Here is a 19583-nt window from a genome sequence, read left to right on the forward strand (position 1 = left end):
AAAAAAAAAAAAAAAAAAAAAAATCATAAAAGGCATGAAGAGCACAATGTCAGTGGAGCCTCCATCTTCCATAGAATTTGAACTGAAGTGCTGTGGTTTAAACAGAGAGAGGTCTTTTTTTATTCAGACGGCAAAGCATTCAATCAGTACATTGCTGCACTTTCATCTGATGCTGAAACGCACGAGACTTGACTAGAAATGGCTGTTTGATGTGTCCTAGAGGAAATGGAGAGAGAACTAGGGAGTTTAACTAAAGACCTCTGTTTGTGTTGCACAGTATGTGGAACAGCCAAAGAAATGAAATACCAGCATGAAAACTTTTCTTAATGATAGTGGCTTTATGTTAACATTGACCTGCTTTTTCGGCCTGCGCACCAGTCTGCTATAACCCACAGAAACTGGTCAGGGCTTATCAATAACATAGATGGGCACATATATTTATAGAGACACAGAATTCAAAAACCTTGTGTGTTTATTTGAGAGGCTGAATTTTAGACAAGACTAAGCTGCCATCCTTTTTAAACCCATCGTGTTCTGTTGATTGCAAAATGATCTTCCTAAGAGAGAAATGTTTATTAATTATGCAAGCACAGTAGTGATAATTAACAGTACTACAGTTTTCCCAACTCTTCCTGATTGCTTTGCTGTGACCATACTGTGGTTGTTTATAGCATGTGTATGTGTGAATGAGCTAAAGAGAGGGCATGGGATTTGTAAATCATAATGAGTTGCAAAGTTTGATTGTATACAGTATTAAAAAAAGAGAGGAAACTAGTCTGGGGCTAGAAAGAATGAATCAGAGTTGGTGATAAAGATAGACATAGAAAAACAAATGACTGCAGGAGCAATTCCCCCACTGAAGATTCAGAATATTGCTTCATGTCTCCAGCCGGTCCTGAATTATTGAAAACCGACAGTCAGTTCCAATTGTACTCATTACTGTACCGTGAAACATATGAAAGCGTAAGTCAAATGTTGCCGCTTGCTTCAACAAGTGAAAAGAAATGAACGTACTTTACTCCTTCAGTAAGTGATTTGATTTCTAGGCTTTATACATTTTGCTATTACAAGTACAGAGGTAACACAACAATGGAGGTTTTGTCCATGTGACAGAAAACATTTTGTTGGATCTAACCACTGTATTTTATCTATGTATCTCTTTAGACTAAATGAGGGCTTTCAGAAATATTCCTAGTCTGTCACAAGACAAGCTCTGCTTCTTCTGCAGTTCTGCAGCACTGCCTTGCAAGATTTATGAACAATGTCCAGGTGCCCATGAAATGCTGCCATGTCTGATTCTCTGTGATAGAATAACAACCATGTCAGTACTGCTACAGGAACTGATACAGGACACGGCGCATTGATCATTCAAGGAGGGAGAGAAAAGAATGGGAGGGAAGAGAAAGGGGTGGGTGGAAAAAGGTGTGCAGGGATGATGGTATGAGAGGTGGAGAGAAGATGTGGATTTCTGCGCATTCAGGACCACAGATAACAGGAGCCAGGCTCATGGAGGTGAATGAAAACGATTAGTTTCCCTGGCTTTTTCATTGAGGTCTGAGCCAGTATACTCTCACAGCTGAATCACTCAGTCTCTGTCTCTCTCATGCTCTTTCCCTTGCTGTCATATCTGATTTATGAGAAAAAATAATATCTATTGAGTGAAGGGGTCATGCAGTTACCTCTCTCTCTCTCACTAACTCACTAACTCACTCATTCGACACACATACTCACAGACACACAAAGCCAAATACAGGTCCCCTGTGAACATCCCTCCTGTTTTCCTGATCATAGCTAAGTTTTTTCATCAGTGTTGTCCACTATGGATTTATCAACAGCTGTGCATGTTTAAATTGGTCTGAGTGATTCCTAGAACAAAATTCTGTCAAGTTAATGAATATTGCTCTCCTTCTCTCATTTCCTGCCCTCTCATTCTACTCATCCCTCTATTTCTCCCCATGTCCCTCTCCCTCTCTGGTAAATAAGATGGCACTGATTACTTTGGTTGTCTGGGGGAGCTTGCAGACAATTCAGTCCTAATTTTACTGAGAACTAAGTTAAGTGAGGATGGCACAGCAGTAGTAGTGGTTTTAGCTGTGGTGGTGGATGCTGTGAGCTGCAGCAGACGAGTTAAAGGAGTGTGTGTTAGAGACGGTGGGGGTGTTCTTGAGCTGCGTGTTTGAATCTGGGTTCTCTCTGTCTGCCAGATAATCATCTGACACTCTCTCAGACACACGCGGCCTTGGGCTTTTAAACCATCACTGAGCTCTTTGTCCATTCGTCGAGGGATTTCTGTTGCCCTCCCTCATCTTTGTCATTTTTCAAACTGCTTCACTAATGTTAGCTTTGTCGATAAGCGTTTTTGATGGAAAAGGCATCTGCGGAAATGATTCTTCTAGCCACCCTGAGATAAAGGAGCTGTAGATGGGACCTGGCAGGAGAGGTGCTTGCATGCACACTAATAAGTGTCCCCCTGCTCATCCAAAAATGCTCATGACTTCATACAGTATAAATATATATATACACACATAAAGAGAGAGAGAGAGAGAGAGCTAGAGACCTACGCATCAAGGAGCATGTTCAGCTCAGGCTAGAGATGATCCAAGTCATTCCCCACCAATTGTACAGTACAAGATACTAAACTGAGAGCATCATGCACACTCGTATACACATCAGTGGCATGGAAAATAATGTTTGCTGTTATCTATTGTGACACAACATCCGGATTTTGGAGGATGTGTTGAGACCAAAATGATGTCCCTGTTCACCCGGAAATGTAGATACTCCCGCTGACTCCCTCTCATTAATCTGAACGTCTGTTTAATTTGTTCATTTCTAACTGTGACTTTGTGACACGTTCAGCTTAGTTAAAATCAATGTCACAGGAGAGGAACTGAGAGCAGGGAAAAGTACAGAGAGAGAGAGAGAGTATAGGAGGCAGACTAGACAGTCCAACAAACAGAAAAGAAACATTTTCAACTCCAGAATAATGAGATAGAGTTGTCAGAAGATCATGAGAGAGATGGAGCCAGAGAAAGATATAAGAAAAAAGAGAGATGAAATATAAGAGACAATCCTGTCTCCAGTATGCATTAACTAAGGCTCTTGCTGCCTGTGGCGCATGTACTCCTGGGCTTAAAAGTAGCTCAGCTACAGATACTGTATACACCCACAGCCCTGCTCAAAACTTTGATGGAATAGCAGTGAACAGAAATGCAGAGCTGGTCAAGACCTAACATCTTTACTGTAAAACTTACAGGGTGACTGTCAGTATTCTGTAGTCACAGATGATGTTTTTAATCAGCGAGTGTCAGGGACAGTGTCTCACTACATACAGAACAGCATGACAGATACTACAAAGATATTACAACTGTTGTAAGTCAAAAGTCATATTAGTTCATTTTTAAATATAAAAAGTATCTATTTTACTTACAGTTAATTCTTATCTGGACTCTCAGCCATCTCAACCTCTTCCACACAATGTACTTTAACATGGTTCAATTAAAGGACATTTAACAAAAAACAATAATCACATCATGTTATATTTCCAAATCTAAAAATACTAAAGAGCAATTTACTTTTTAGGTGCTAACAACAAAATGATCCTGATTTTAAAAAAAAGATATTTTATGTTTTCTGTTATAATGTAATCTATATGATATGTACAGTAATATGTGTGCCTACAGAACAGACGAATAGAATATATATATATTTTCTTATTGTAGAAAAGCTTTTTTATATGTCTGTTTATATTTGTAACATAAAATACCCATTTTCCCTCATGGTAGTGCAATTTTGTGTTTCAGCACAGGCTTCACAAAGAACAGCTGGATGAAGAGCTCGTCTCATTGCTCTGCTCAAGCTGGTTTATTACTGTGTAGAGACTTTGGTTTCTATTATGTTTGGCTATTCAATTCTGAGGATTTATTTTGTATGTTCTCATGTCTGTCTATCTTTCTATTTATCTATGTACTACATGCCAGTAATTCTATCTGACAATGGTTCAGCCCTCAGCAGAGGAAAAACAAAACAACATCACCCAAAATGCAAGCAAGGGAAAAGGGCACAGTACTGTGGAAATATCGCTTTGACAGTCACACTGTTCTTCTGCTTGATCATTATTCTGAGGTAGTGGCAGAAGATGACCTTTCCTGGTCAAGAGCTTAACGTGGTTAAAATTCAATTGAGTGGAAAAGAGCAGAAAGGAGGAAAAAAATAACATGGTAACCTTTATTCTGCCATTGATGCTAACCTTGAACAATGGCCCCCAAAGCTGATGAGCACCTTGTACATTAATATGTACTAGAGAATTAGGGCCTGAGTACCGGAAGTGCAAATCCCTATTGTTTCTATAAGGATTATTATTATTATTATTATTCCCATGGGCGAAAACTCACCCCCTTATGTCAGTGATTCCTGTGGTTGGCATGTAGTTTCAGCTACACAGACCAAACTTGGTAGATGTGGAACTCCTCAGCCCATGCCCAGCGGAGGTGCTCTCAGTCCGGCTACGGGTGGCTGGACATCCTGGTTCCCTGGCAGTGAGGAAGAACAAGAACCAAGGGGCATTTTGGTACAGCCCATGCCCGCAGAGGTGCTCACAGACCGGCTACGTGCAGCTGGGTGTCCCAGTCCTCTGATGGTGGGGAAGAACCAGAGAACCGAGGAGCATTCTGATACAGCCCATACCCGCGGAGGTGTTCGCAGTCCGGCTATGGGTGGCTGGACGTCCCGGTCCCCTGATGGACAGGAAGATCCAGAGAAACAGGGGGCATTCTGGTACAGGCTATGCCCAGCTAAGGTGCTCTCAGTCCGCCTACGGGTGGCTGGACATCCCGGTTCCCTGGTAGTGAGGAAGAACAAGAGAACCAAGGGGCACTCAGGTACAGGCCATGCCTGCGGAGGTGCTCACAGTCCGGGTATGGGCAGCTGATCATCCCGGTCCCCTGGTGGTGAGGAAGAACCAGAGAACCAAGGGGTATTCTGGTACAGGCCATGCCCAGCAAAGATGCTCACAGTCCGGCTACGTGCGGCTGATCGACCCGTTCTCCTGGTGGTGGGGAAGAACCAGAGAAACAGGGGGCATTCTGGTACAGGCTATGCCCAGCAAAGGTGCTCACAGTCCGCCTACGGGTGGCTGATCGTACCGGTCCCCTGGTGGTGGGGAAGTACCAGAGAACCAAGGGGCATTCAGTACAGCCCATACCCGCAGAGGTGCTCGCAGTCCGGCTATGGGTGGCTGGATGTCCCGGTCACCTGATGGACAGGAAGAACCAGAGAACCAAGGGGCATTCTGGGACAGGCCATGCCCAGCAAAGGTGCTCACAGTCCAGCTACGGGCGGGTGATCGTCCCAGTTCCCTGGTGGTGAGGAAGAACCAGAGAACCAAGCGGTATTCAGGTACAGCCCGTGCTCGCAGACCGGCTAAGGTCGGCTGGACATCCCGGTCCCCTGGTGGTGAGGAAGAATCAGAGAACCGAGGGGAATTCTTTTACAGCCCATGCCCGCGGAGGTGCTCACAGGCCGGCTACGTGTGACTGGGTGTCCTGGTCCTCTGATGGTGGGGAAGAACCAGAGAACCAAGGGGCATTCTGGTACAGCCAATGCCCGGTGGAGGTGCTCACAGCCCGTCTACGTGCAGCTGGGCATCCTGGTCCTGTGATGGTGGGGAAGAACCAGGGAACCGAGGGGCATTCTGATACAGCCCATGCCCTGTGGAGGTACAGGTCTTTATTACTGGTCTCACATAAATATCTACCATGACAACTCACTACCTCCACAAAACAGACCAAATCTCTACAGCTGCTTTTTATTCTCAGCCATTTCATTACTGATTTTGGCATTTTGTCACCATCTATTCTTCCCTTGCTTCTGTGTCCTCTCCACGTTCCCTCTTGTGGGCTGAAAAAGAGCTAATTGAAAAAAATAAAGTAAGGAGCAAATCAGAGTTGATTAGCTACATCAGTTAAATGGGGATTCTGATTGCAAGCTTGTTGAGTGAATGTTGCAGAACTAGTTGGTAATGAAAAGCCTCGTCTGTTATGCACTGACTGGACAATGTAAGACAATTTTGTCACCCACCTGTAATGGCAGGAGAGGAAAATGTTTTTATTCGCATATCAGCTTTTGACAAATACATTTGTTTTTTATTTAGGCAACAGGTTATTGCTCATAGATTCCTCCAAATAACTGTACAGTATGTAAAATTAGTACAACCGCTATACACAGGAGGGGCAGTGTACGATGGGACAGAAAGAGAGGAGTTAATTACTGGAATGCGGCTGAAACCAATAGAAAAGTTTAAGGCAGTTGCAAAATTACACATGCTGGATACACCATCTTACTGTTTGAATTGGAGGTGTTACGCAGAGCCTTAAGAAATTTATTTTCTAAAAGGGCGAATCGAAGGCAAAAATTCACATACATATATCATTTCCATAGTAGAGCTCCATTTGTTAATTTGTAGACTGTTTAAGCCAACATGCAGAGACAGACTGTAGCAAATGATGTCATCTAAAAACCAAACCCTGGAGCTGCTCCATAGACAGTGAATAATGAAATAATACTAGAATAACACCCACAATGATTTTACTGGGATGTGAGCACAATTTCTGATTCATAGCTCTTCAATTTGAAAAAAATATATACAAAATTCTGCAATTGATTAATTTCTCATGATGACAACACTCAACCCAGTTTTAATGCTGCAATTTCTGGTTTAGAGAGAGTGTGAGGGAGGTGTCTGTATATAAGATCTAGTATCCCAAATCACTGAACAGCACACAAAATTTTGATTTGAGTGAACTGCCCTCTTTAAAACTCTCAAGCGCATTACTCTGAACTGTCCCTAACCTCAGTTCACTCGTACAGTCAGCCAGAAGATGTGCAAAAAATGTACAGTGGACTAGTTCCCAGTCTCTGAGGGTGTTTTGTGGTGCTGAGAGTAATAACCCTCTCCCCCCTCTTGTTCTATAATCCTGCCTACAAATACACAAAAACACAGTGACACAACCATAACAGAATTATCTTTAGCACCATTGACGAAAAAAATCGTATGTTGCTGTTCGTGTGAACAGCAACATAGTTTGTTCAATTTTTAACATATGAACAAAACAGAGAACCAAAAGTCTGTGTATGATTTAAAAAAATAGGGGGAAAAGAGGCTATGTCAGCAATTAAAAAATGCTTTCAAGAGATGCGTGAAATGTCTCTTGTTATAAAGAACTGCAGTTAAGACTAGTGAACATTTAAATCAGCATTTTTTAATTCTTGCCCTGAAATACCCCCAACCTAGTTGCTGAGCTATGTCATAGGAAGTACATACCACAGCAGAAAGGATGTTAGTCTGACATATACAGTACTATAGTCTGTGAACATGGAGGGCTCAAAAACCTTATCAAGCCCATGGAGGATGGAGTAAACAACCTTATTCGTTCAAGTAAGTATCAGGTTCAATAACTAGCTACTGCTATTGAATACTAATCGTGGTAATTCACTGAGCAAACTGCAGTTGAAGGGTAAAAAGGACAATTTATCATTCCTGCACACAGGAAATTAATTATGGTGCTTCTCTGAAATTAATATGCTAGGCTAGTTCACAACTGCAATGCAATTGTCATTATAGGAAATCTGAGCATGCAAAAGACTATGACATTTCTAATTTATTCAGTCTGAGTCTTTGTAAAACATTAGGTAGCAACTAGTACATACATGGTCTGAAAAGTCCCACTAAACGGGCCCATACCACAGAATGACGGACCGTTCCGTTTTGCGATTGGACAAATCTGTCTCGCTAATAAGTGGTCATTGTCAAGTGGTTCAGTCCTCATAATTCTACATGATCAGTTACAGCACACTCCAACCGTGAGAAAAAAACCCCCAAAACATTTAAATATATTTCCCTTTGGTAAATGTGCTTTGTTTCCACTGGTGTATGTCCTCTTTATTGCCCTTCTTCTTATTGTTGAAAAGCAATACAACCGATTTCACTGGTTGTTGAAGAGTCTTAAATAATATATCAAAAACCCACCGCATACAGGAACATAATATAATAAATATTACTTGGGGGAGTTGTAAAAGTCCAGTTTCTTTCACTGAAAACCTGCTGTGCAGCTCTGTTTTTGTTTGTTGTTGGCAAGATGTTAGCCATTGAAGCAGACTCGTCCAACTTGGAATCCAAACTTCTGATTGCTGTTGCCAAAGTCAGATGGAGCCACATCCATAATAGGGAGCAGCTCTGACGAGGGGGAGTCGATCTCTAGAACAGTCCTTTCTTGACCTTTGCGGAACTGAAAGAGAAAAATTGAAGTAATTATTAGAATTTGTTCAGCTTAATTTGACTGACTAGCTCTCTCCATTATGGTCTAAAACCCTATTCAAGTCAGTGATTTTACAATTATCCACTTATTGAATCAAATACCAGCTGACAAGAGCAACACAATTGATAAACACGTCACTTTCATTAAAGCTAATCCCTGTTTTTCCAGCCCGTCCTTTTCCTCGGCATGTCCCAGCACTGACCTGACATCCATCATGTACTACATTAACAAAGGAGCTTTTGGCTTGTGTCATCTCCTCATCATTGCTTCCCCGGAAGCGGAGGGCATGCTGGTAGGAGTGGGACGTGCTGTCGAACCAGCCGGCCGAGTTCTGGCAAGTGTAGGTGAAGCTCTGCTTGGCTGTGGCACTCAGTAGTTTCAGGAAAGTCAGCTGAACTACATGTACAGGGTTCCCATCCCTGTCGTTGTAGGAGAACTGGTTGACACAGATATATAGGTATTAGTGTACAACATAGAACTATATACTATTGTCACATATTATATGTGATAACAGCAGATTTAAAACATCATTAGCCTTAAATGATACACCAAATCACATTTTCTCTCAAAGAACAGCACATTGTTTGTAATAATTAAATCACAGAAAAACAAATCAGCCACCTAATCATAATGTGTGTCAGAAAAATAGTTTTTCTATTTCTCTTTCCATCAATGAAATTACAAATCTCCCATCTTGCTGATAAAGGAATTTACATAAGCAAGGGTGAAACAGTTAGAGGAAGGTTTCTTCAAAATCAGAAAAGAGAGAAAGCAAAGTCAAATATTAAAGGAAGAAAAAAAAAAAAAACCTAAGCAATCCATGTGAGAAAGGTAGTGAATTGCAACTAAGCTGGTAGCTCTGTGATTATCTTAGAGGGTTATGAGACCTCTGATCAGGTGCACATGAAGAGCCAGTGCCCTGAGCATGCTGGCCTGAATGCTAGTAAGTGAGACAGAGCTGCCAAGTGACATTGTGTGAGTCATTCTGACTGCTGAAATAAACTGCTGGCAATTAAATCATCTCTCACACTATAAATGAATACCAAATTATACAGTGAGCAGATTTACAAATAAACACAAACATTCACATGCAGGCATGTGCACATGGATGGGCACAGAAAAACATGTATAGAGATTCATGTGAAATCACTCACCTTAATTCATATGCATAAATATCAAACGCTCTCAATTAGGATGAGTAATTTAGCTGAAAAAGACTGCATGGCATTTGGAGCCTACTGAGACTAATGGTAGCAGATGAGATTTGATTTTTTTTTTTTTTTTTTTTTTTTTTTTGTACCTGCTTGCCTTTCCTGTATTTGCTGTACCAGCTTCTTGGCTTCTCTTTGTTCCATGCTGCTAATTTTACCTAGAGACAAAGGATGGTCAGTAAAATTTCAGGATCAAGGGATATGAGAAGTGATTTGGAGTTTGACGTAATATGTCAAAGTAGGGTTTGTATTAGCTGACTGCAGTGATTGGAGGCTTACCATCTCAATCTTCTTGTCAGGGTAGAGACATGTCTCTCCATCAGCTGTGAAGTTACAGTAAACCTTGATGGAGTCTCGGTAACAGCCCTGGTTAGGATCTATCCAGTAGTCTCCTACAGAATGCACAAAGGAAGAACATCAGTCAATCAAACATCAGATGTTAATGTAGGGAACAAATCTAGAATATCAAGGTAAAGAAGCAATATCTTTGCTAACCATCTTTGTAGTCAGGGCGAATCATCATGAGCTCTTTGCAGGTCCGGGCAGGGCTCTCAAAGGTTCCCAGAGGCCTCCTCATCAGTTCCACTTCAGTTTTCATAGACGAGAGGGTAGCAAAGACTTCTTCCATTCCCTCGGCATCCTCCAAAGGTTGATCTCCCTGAAGGAGTTCCTCTATGTCCAGATGCACATCCTCGTCCCCGCCTTCAACTTGTGCCTGATTGGAATGCCTTCGTCTCTTCCGTCTGCCCTCCCTGATAGGCAGGGGCTGGATCATTGTCGCAGGGGGTCCCTGGAGGTAGCACCAAAATGTTAGCAAGAGTTGACAGGGAAAGAAAGAGCATAAAGGTGGTACTCAGAAGGCCAATGATGTGGATCACTGGAGGTACTTACTGGAGGTCCTGGCGGGCCAGCAGGTCCTGAATCTCCTCTGGGACCAACAACACCCTAGAGAATAGAAGAGGACAAAACTTTATGTCAATCATGTCTCACCTGGAGCCTTTCTTATGACACTTGGTTAAATTCTGGCTTTATACAGGCAGATACGACTGCTGCTTTATAGGATTATCCAGCTGTGTACATCAGCACTCTTTGGTCAAAGCCTTGGCTCTCAAGACACACTATAGTGGTTTTCATAGCATCACACACACCAAAGAACCAAATCCTATTAAAAGGGCCCAATGGAAAAAAAACACACACAAGGCAGGCGTAGCTGTACAGCAGGCTGTTAGTGCCAAAGACATGGACTAAGCATGGTAGAGCATTATGATTAAAAATCATAGTACAGTTAAGCCAACAAACGCTTTTTCTCCTTTTCTCAGCATATGCTCCCAGAAGCTGCTAGCCAGGCTGAGCTATCAGTACAGGGATGGCAATTTATAAATAAGACAGGTTATTGGACTCACCGGGTCTCCCTTCGATCCTTTCTCCCCAGCTACACCCTAACAGAGAAGAAGAGAAGTAAGAAAACAGTAAAAATAGAAAAAAGTATGAAGCCACAGACACCTGCTTATGAAAGACCAGCGTGTGGTCAAACCTGAACTTTTGCTACTACGTAAAATGTCTGTAAGGCAGAAGAGTTTTTCTTTTTTGTCTGAAGTAACAATGTATTTTTATCTTATATTTCTTTGAACAACAGTTAGTGACTAATGGCTATCGCAGCCTGCCTTAAATAACAACTAGTGAGAAAAGGAAGATACTTTCAACAAGCAGTAAGCCTGCAACAGGGTCCATTGATGAACTGCTTTGTGCGTTTGTATTTTAAAGTTGTTTAGGAGTGTTTTTAGGGGTCATATATAAACTTGGATGAAAATGTTCCTATAAAGTTCGTGCATATTATAAATGTGCACATATTTTGAGTTTAACACTCATCACATATTAATTGGAAACATAACTGATCATAGAACCGGATCATAGTGAAGCACGATGTTGTAATAGCAATATCACTTACTGAAAGCCCAGGTGGTCCTGGTGGGCCGGTGGGACCAGGTGAGCCTGTTATACCCTATAACAGACATAGCAACACACGTTTGTTACTGATTTGAATTTTTCTTGTACATATATGTACCAGATAAGCTCATGTTATTATATGTACCTCATCGCCTTTAGTCCCTTGTGTACCCTCATTCCCTGGCAGTCCTCTGTCTCCCTTCTCACCATGTTCTCCTGGAGGGCCAATTAGACCAATCAGCCCACCATGACCCTGCAGACAGAGATATGGTTCATCATGATTGTTTTCTAATGCTGGAATGTTTGGTATATTAAGGGCTAAACACTTACTTTATCTCCCTTATTTCCAGTGTCTCCTTTTAATCCTGGGAGTCCAGGTGGCCCCTGTTAACAATTCAATCAGATTTTTTAATTGGTCTCTTTAATGCTGAGCACTATATTTAAAATATGGTTTCACTATGTAGGATTTGAATTCTCAGTTATTATTATAAATGACCAAAATCCCCCTTGTCCCCCCTTTATCTTACTATTGGTCCTGGCGGGCCAATTTGTCCTGGTGGCCCAGTTAATCCTTGCTCGCCCTAAGAACGAGCACATGAATTAGAAATCATCTTACAGATAGTATTACACAAGTGTTATTAAGCCCTCACAGTTGTGCCCAGTGTCATGCCATACTTCAGAGCATTTTGAACTGTGTACTAACCGCAGGACCTGGGATGCCACGAAGCCCTTCTGGACCTAACCTTCCTGGCTGCCCTTGGGGTCCCACTGGGCCTGTTTTCCCCACTAGACCCGGTGTCCCTGGTGTCCCCTACAGAGACGATGGAGAGACAAGCAGGTGGAAGAGAAATAAATCAGAACCACAGAACTGTACGCTTTGTAGGAAGGTACCATACACAAGCACAGTGTCAGTCCTCATTCGTACCTTGACTCCCTTCATGCCCTGCTTCCCCTCTTTTCCTGCAGTACCTACATGACCCTGGAAGAGATCATGAGACCTATTAAATACAAAGATGCATATGGCTACATACACCACGTGCATAAATGTGCTAAACTCACCCTCCGTCCAGGAGGTCCTTGAGAACCTGGCTCTCCAGAGGCTCCTGGGGGTCCCTGTAGATAACAGAAAAATGACTTAAAGCAGAAATATGCAGCCACAGTAATGAAGACATAAAACAACATTATGGTACATACAGTAGAATAAAAACATTAGACATGCAAACACTACAAAAGTTGGGCTACATACAGTATGCATTACGTAAATTTAAAAATTCATTGCTTACTGCTTTGCCAGGTTCTCCATTGTCTCCTTTAGGTCCTGATACACCATCTACTCCCTGAATGAAAAAATGTCACATGAAAAATTATCAAAAATGAAAAGGCATGATGGTAAGGAATAAAATAATCATATACACATGATGATAATCATGTAAACAAGGGAAAGAGTGATGCAGTGGTTAGCACTGTCACCTCACAGTAAGATATTTCTGGGTTCGAATCATCAGGAAGGACATCTCCCTGTGACTGTGGGTTTTCTCTGGGTACTTTTACTTCCTCCCACAGTCCAAACACATGAAGTTTTAGGTTATTTGGTGACTCTAAATTTACCTTTGTGTGTAAATGTGAACATAAATATTGTCAGACTGTCTTGTGTATCAGCCCTGTGACCTGCTGTACCCTGACTCTTGCCCAATTTAGCTAGAATTATCTCTGACCCTTTATGACCCTCTACAGAATAAATATTAAAGATAATAGATGAACATAAACCATAATACTCACATTTACTCCAGGTTCTCCAGGGGATCCTGAATCACCAGGGAATCCAATAGGGCCCTATAGGCAGAAACAGTGAGTTATAAATCATCAGACTGACTGACATTACAACAGAGCTAAGAAAAGTTACTAATCCAGAGAAGACTCACAGGGTTGCCCTTGGGTCCGTCCTCCCCTGGTGTTCCTCTGGGTCCTGGAGGCCCTGCTGCGCCAGGAGGACCAGAGTCACCCTTCTCCCCCACATCGCCTTTTTCACCCTGGGGCACCAATAAACAAAATGACAATTATTGATATGCCAAAGAGCTAAAAGCATGAGGTTAAGTAAGACAGTAAAATTATAAGCAACAGGACTCACAGCAATGCCAGGCTCTCCAACTGTCCCAGGGTCTCCAGCTTCTCCATCCTCACCCTGTGAGAAAAGGGTTTGGTATTTGGTAAAATAAAGTCATATAGTTCACACACTGATACACAAGCATCCCCACACAAACCACCACCATTCTAATCTGCAGAGGAGTAGTTACTAATGGGGAAATGCTGACCTTCTCTCCAACAGGTCCAGGCTGACCAACCCCACCAGGCGTTCCATGTGGGCCCTGTGGCAAGCATGATATCATAAAACACAAGCAAGTTTGAAATATTCATTAATGTTTGAAAATTGGGCTTTTGACATAGTATTTTATTTCTTTTTTCCTAGTAGTTCTGCTCATAGAATGCTGGAAGTGGAACAGAATTACCACAAAACAGGGAAAAATATTGAGTTTCAGGTTTGCTATGTGGATAGTGTCTGAGTCACAGTCGATTGGATGCTACTGTATTTCTCCTCTCTCAGTCTGTTAGTTTTGTGCATGTGCAAACAGCGTGCACACGTACGTCAGTGTATTGTGCTTTGTGTGTAGAGATAACTAAAAGCATGTTTTTGATGGAGTGCTCAATCATGAGTGCAGAGTACAGCCACACAACACAACCAAGCTTCTACTGTCAACTACTTTTTCCACATATGCCCCCTCACCCCACTTGTCTCTCTTCACTATCCCTATATCAGTCCATTTATGGATCCCACCATCTCTGCTGCTCTGTTGTATTACTATGCTTCCTGCGACTGAGCAGTAGTGTGGCTTACGCAGCTTTCTACAGCTCACTGCTAAATAATTGACCAGTTTGAGGCTGTAGAAAGATGGCCATTAGTAGAGGTAAATATAACTGCCTTTCATGGATGATAGTCTAATACATCTTAATGATTCATAGAGCAGTAAATATAACTCTCTCCCAGGGATTATATCCTAATACTATTTAATAATTCAATTTTAAAAAGTACAGTAGTGACAGGAAATGTTTAAATGAAGAGACAATGCAGAGACGAGGGGCTTGGAAATATGAAGTATCTGTGGCATGTATAGCCTTTTTTCAGTTCTTTAGATAATACTGTTTCTTGAGTCGGCATCTTCATTCCAAAGTTTATGACTCTCAAATGCATGAAGCTACTTTACCATCACTTGAAAATAGCCAAATTCCAATACTGACACAGGCTTTGTGTAATTTCAAAAGTGCATTTGTGAAAGTCAGATGAATTGTACTTTCTTTATATACAAAAAATAAACTAACAAGATTAATGATTTTGCATTAATGACATGCTCCTGGTAAGACCAAATCTGGATCAAAAAATTAATATTTTCAAACATCCATGAATTATCTTAAAAATGCAAGAACATCAGGCTAAAATTAGACAGGTCGAAGTTATAAAAAATTACGTACATTTATTCATTATAAGCGCCGCATTAATGATTCAACTAATTTAACACAGATTTTTTGGAGTTCTTTGCTAGAAATAATGTTTTGAACAAGAGTGAAAAGGATTATATACAGTTGTGCTCACAGCTTGTTGACAAGTGACAATAAATCCTGAATTGTGCTTCCCTGGAAATTCTCCTTATTTCCCCCTTAATTAAACTGTCTTAGTAATATATTACTTAAGTCATGTCCACATCAAAATCCAAATATGTGATTAAGTGAATAAATAAATAAATAAATAAATAAGTCATGCAGCACTTTACCTCTCCACCAATAGGCCCCTGAGGGCCTCGGGGACCATGCTGTCCTGGAGGCCCCTGTGGAGAAAGAGATTAAATGTTTCCATTAGAATTTCAGTGCAGAAAATAAGGATATACCACAACAATAAAACACACTGAGAAATCTAAACTGAATGTGTGCTAGGGTTGGCTGATGCCTCCTAAATTAAATCTGAGTTAGAAGTCAGCCCATGGTGAATTGCTTATGCAGTGGCCCCAGTATCTATGATCATTATCATAGTGACATGATGAAGACATCCATACAGGTCATTACCCTCAATATGACACAGGCTCTGATCCCTTCTTCATTTTCCCCACCTTCCCTTTTTCGTATTCTGTCTTATTAATAAGAAACCGCTACCCTGTGATGTGCGAGACCATATTCTGTCAGCTGCAGTGATGGCATGTGATTTGACTCTTCTGTGCAGCTCAAGAGTGCCAAGCAATTCATCCTAATTGTGCTCAGCTTCAGTTTCAGATGACTAGATGTTGAGCTGCACTGTGAATTGCTCTGAAGTCTGGGAGGGAGCCGTGTGTTGTAACGACACTGAGACAGAAAGACAGACAATATGCCCAGAGAAAGACTGTGTGGGACTAAAGGAAACACATATTCTTGTGGGGGAGAGAGACTTGAGCATTAGAGGGGAGAATTCTGTGATCCGCAACACTCACACATGAATGAAACTTCCCCACTGAGTCCTCAGCATCTTTTCTTTTTCAGTCTCTCTCTCTCTCTCTCACACACACACTTTTGTTTTTCTTCCATTTTGATGCATTCCCTCTCTAATCTGGCTGTGGAGAAGAGGGGCTATAAAGAATCTTGTTGAGCGTGTGTTCATGGATGACAGCGTTGTGAGATGACTCTTACAAAGAAGGATGCTCATTAGACAGCCAAGGCTGAGGCTAATCTGATTAGCAGCTGTCACACCGTCTTCCTGCTCACAATCAGTGCCCCGCCTCTTCCTTCCACTACATTGCTTCACTGCCTCCTTTCTGTCACTCTTCTCTTATTCTTCTTTATCCTTCCCTTTCTTTTACATGCAGGAGCACCTCTTCGTTCTGTGGGCTCGTCTTTCATGACACAAAGTCATGGTCTCTTTTATTATTCATACTGAGCCTATCACACATTGAAAATGTGAATGATGATTGTTACAGATTGAAACAGGCTTCTCACTTTTTCCCACTTTTAAACCCCACATAGTGCAAGCATTGTTCAGTTACTGGTGTCATTATGTCATTAATGTGTATGTCTGTACCATATCAGTTATAACATAGCCTAATAACTGCATTCAGTGTAAGTATCCTATTTTCAAGGCCTTGTTATTGCATGCCTTCTCACTGGCAGGCGTACCAGCATATTAATTGAAAGAACCATCATGAACACCTGTTTTCTATTATTCAAATTGTCATATTGTCTGCTTTTGAAAAATATCTATTCTTAGCAAATGTTTTCCTCAATTACTCAACAGTTGAGAGTGTCTGTGTCATCAAGGCTATTTCAGTGGGACACAGCTTTACTCTGTGAATATAAGAATAGAATAGAGTAAATGGATGGAGTAAACTAGTCTTATACAAGGTTGGTCTAAATGTAAAAAAAATGGCTGCCTTTACTCTAGACACCATTTTGTTGACTGAGGTCTAAACAATATTGAGACTAATCAAGGACCAGAGCACACTGAGCCCCCACTCAAGACCTCTGCCTGGAGTTTGAGGTCGATAAACATTAATGATTATCGGCACAGGAAAAGGTCGGTTCATGAGTTTGACACACAGCAGCAGAATCAGCACAACTGACACTAATGAACTAAATAGGTGGCACTAATGAAAGTTTAATGAGCTGTGGTGGATTGTCTGTGTACCAGCTGTAGTTCATAGACTGCTGATACCTTGATACTTTACAATTATTATATCTGTGATCTCAGAAAACTCGGAAACACCTGGTCACACCTAGTCTTAAAAACAAGATGTATGCAAGTAGTTTATCTCCATTGCCTTTAATTATAGTCCTTTGTTTCTATAGAAGTCTATAAAAATGCATATATATATATATGAATATTGGTTACAATATGAGACAAAGTAGTGGACTTGTGATGGATATTATACAGGTATGTGCTGAAATTGCTGAACAGTACTAACCAATGAGCCAACATGCCCGCTCTCTCCTTTCTCCCCTGGTGGTCCTGGCATTCCCTACAAATGCAGATATGGTGAATGTGCAGCCCCAGGTATAACATCAAAATAGATATCATCAGAAGTATAGATGTGAAATCAGATGGTATCAGAGGTAGTCAGCCTTGAATTGATAGGACATTTTACCTGTAGTCCAGAAGGACCAGATGCCCCTTTAAACCCTCTGAGTCCTTCGTCTCCTTTTGCTCCATTCATTCCCTGCTGTCCACGTGGACCTGGCTCCCCATCTGCACCCTGAAACGTACACATGCAGACCAGCACTGGTAACATTGCACTAACTAAACCAATATATCATATTATATATCTTCATATAAGGCATTCCAAGATAATACAACATACTGGCAACCCTGGCTGGCCCACAGGTCCTTGACTTCCAACAGGTCCTGGAGGTCCCTAGAAAAACAGAGAGACAGACATATTTAAAACCATCTTCTCATTCCTCCAAAGAAAGTGCTGTCCAGAGAAACATCATGTACTACAATTAATTATCCTAAACACACAGAGAAATATAAATTGACTGTGAGCTGAACCAGTAATAAGCAATCTTCTCCTTCCTCCTGGTGATACAAAGTAATGTTGTGCTATTGTGACTATACACAAAGGAAAAAAAAAATCACACTTACAGCTTCTCCTTTGTCACCTTTGCTGCCTTTCTGGCCTGGTCCTCCTGTTTCTCCCTATAGAGACAAATATACAAACACACAAATGATTGAGTTAAAAATCAGCCAGCACTTTTTAACATGCTGTCTGTCAAATGTAATTACCTTGTCTCCGTCATCTCCTGGAGGCCCAGCAGGTCCTGCAAGCCCGGGCAACCCTACAGGTCCTAGTTCCCCATCATGCCCAGCTGGCCCCACAGGCCCCTTCTCTCCCTAGGAAAAAGATGGGCAAACATCTATTATATGCTAAAATACACTCAGTTGGAGTTTATTATTAATGAAAGCTAGAATGAATACAGTACTGTATTATATTGATGGGTGTTTCAACATCAGCATATAGTACATCTTCCAAAATAACCATATCCTTGGAGCAGCACCTCTCTAAAACAGTTTCAACTAAAACTGAACATTATTACCTCCAGGATTTATTGGTGGATTGTTGGATTTGACTGCATTCAGTTACTTGTACCTAATAAACTGCCAACTGAGTGTGCTTATTATCCTCATAAAGCAGCATAAAACATTGATTAATGTATCATACCAGATAGAAAACTCATGCTCAAGAAGGCAGGCTTGATAACATCCATATTCCCCCCTCCCTTTTTCTCTCTGTCTTCTTTTCTCTATTTTGCCTCTCTCTTTTTCATAATGACACATTCCAAAGCCATAGCACATGTTGTTTATTACCCAGTGGTGGGAGGTGATGGTACAGTATGTGTCAATGGACATTGTTGCATAAGAAACATAATTAGCAATATTCCAAATCTTACGGGCTCGCCTTTCTCTCCCATTGGCCCAGCAGGACCAACAGCACCAGGTCGCCCTGGCTGTCCAATAGCACCAGCTGCCCCAGGTGGGCCCCTCTCGCCAGGGGCACCCTGAAAATAAGAGGAAGTAGAGAGGTGATTTGGATATATCACAGTATTCACTCTTTGATTTAGTATGGTGGTCACTAACACTGGTCACTATGGAAACAGTCTTCTGCGTCATGTGTCTTATCATTCTATATTACATGGAAACTGAATGGAGACCAAGTGATGGGAAGCATTAACAAAATCAGACTTACTATAGCTCCTGCAACGCCAGGTAGGCCTTCTCCTCCCTTCAGACCTGCAGGACCCTGGAGGGACACAGTTTTCAATTTGCAAAATTTGTACATTATTGGCAGGCTATTAAAATTATAGCAGCTCATACAAGTTGCACATTTCAAGTGAAAATGATGTTGACAGTTAATGAAGGTGAAGATGTAGGGTGTATAGGATTTTGTGTTACCGTTGCACCAGGCGTCCCTCTGCTTCCTCTAAAGCCTTGGAGCCCAGCAGGACCACTTTTCCCTGTGGCTCCTGGTGGGCCTGGGTCTCCCTGGTAACCACACATACAGAAACATGTGATTAGATATAAGGCAAGTAGACAGCAGACACC

The 19583-nt window shown here is 41.6% G+C and overlaps 1 protein-coding gene across 1 annotated transcript in view; it reads right to left on the reverse strand.

Annotated features, from left to right (window-relative positions):
- Positions 1 to 6091: 6091 nt before the first annotated feature.
- The window catches only part of col5a3a (collagen, type V, alpha 3a), a 43221-nt gene continuing 29729 nt past the window's right edge, over positions 6092 to 19583 (reverse strand). Inside the window, exons 40-67 of the mRNA XM_026325027.1 lie at positions 19434 to 19523; positions 19228 to 19281; positions 18932 to 19039; positions 18267 to 18374; positions 18126 to 18179; positions 17842 to 17895; positions 17629 to 17736; positions 17449 to 17502; positions 15298 to 15351; positions 13786 to 13839; positions 13602 to 13655; positions 13396 to 13503; positions 13253 to 13306; positions 12757 to 12810; positions 12533 to 12586; positions 12399 to 12452; positions 12177 to 12284; positions 12001 to 12054; positions 11804 to 11857; positions 11619 to 11726; positions 11475 to 11528; positions 10930 to 10965; positions 10418 to 10471; positions 10022 to 10316; positions 9806 to 9918; positions 9616 to 9684; positions 8518 to 8751; positions 6092 to 8285 (exon numbers count right to left, since the gene is read on the reverse strand). Coding sequence (XP_026180812.1) covers positions 8139 to 8285; positions 8518 to 8751; positions 9616 to 9684; positions 9806 to 9918; positions 10022 to 10316; positions 10418 to 10471; positions 10930 to 10965; positions 11475 to 11528; positions 11619 to 11726; positions 11804 to 11857; positions 12001 to 12054; positions 12177 to 12284; positions 12399 to 12452; positions 12533 to 12586; positions 12757 to 12810; positions 13253 to 13306; positions 13396 to 13503; positions 13602 to 13655; positions 13786 to 13839; positions 15298 to 15351; positions 17449 to 17502; positions 17629 to 17736; positions 17842 to 17895; positions 18126 to 18179; positions 18267 to 18374; positions 18932 to 19039; positions 19228 to 19281; positions 19434 to 19523 — 2442 coding nt within the window. The 3' untranslated portion in view covers positions 6092 to 8138. The remainder of the gene's footprint in view (positions 8286 to 8517; positions 8752 to 9615; positions 9685 to 9805; positions 9919 to 10021; positions 10317 to 10417; positions 10472 to 10929; positions 10966 to 11474; positions 11529 to 11618; positions 11727 to 11803; positions 11858 to 12000; positions 12055 to 12176; positions 12285 to 12398; positions 12453 to 12532; positions 12587 to 12756; positions 12811 to 13252; positions 13307 to 13395; positions 13504 to 13601; positions 13656 to 13785; positions 13840 to 15297; positions 15352 to 17448; positions 17503 to 17628; positions 17737 to 17841; positions 17896 to 18125; positions 18180 to 18266; positions 18375 to 18931; positions 19040 to 19227; positions 19282 to 19433; positions 19524 to 19583) is intronic.

This window comes from Mastacembelus armatus, chromosome 8, assembly GCF_900324485.2.
Source record: "Mastacembelus armatus chromosome 8, fMasArm1.2, whole genome shotgun sequence".
NCBI classification, from domain to species: domain Eukaryota; kingdom Metazoa; phylum Chordata; class Actinopteri; order Synbranchiformes; family Mastacembelidae; genus Mastacembelus; species Mastacembelus armatus.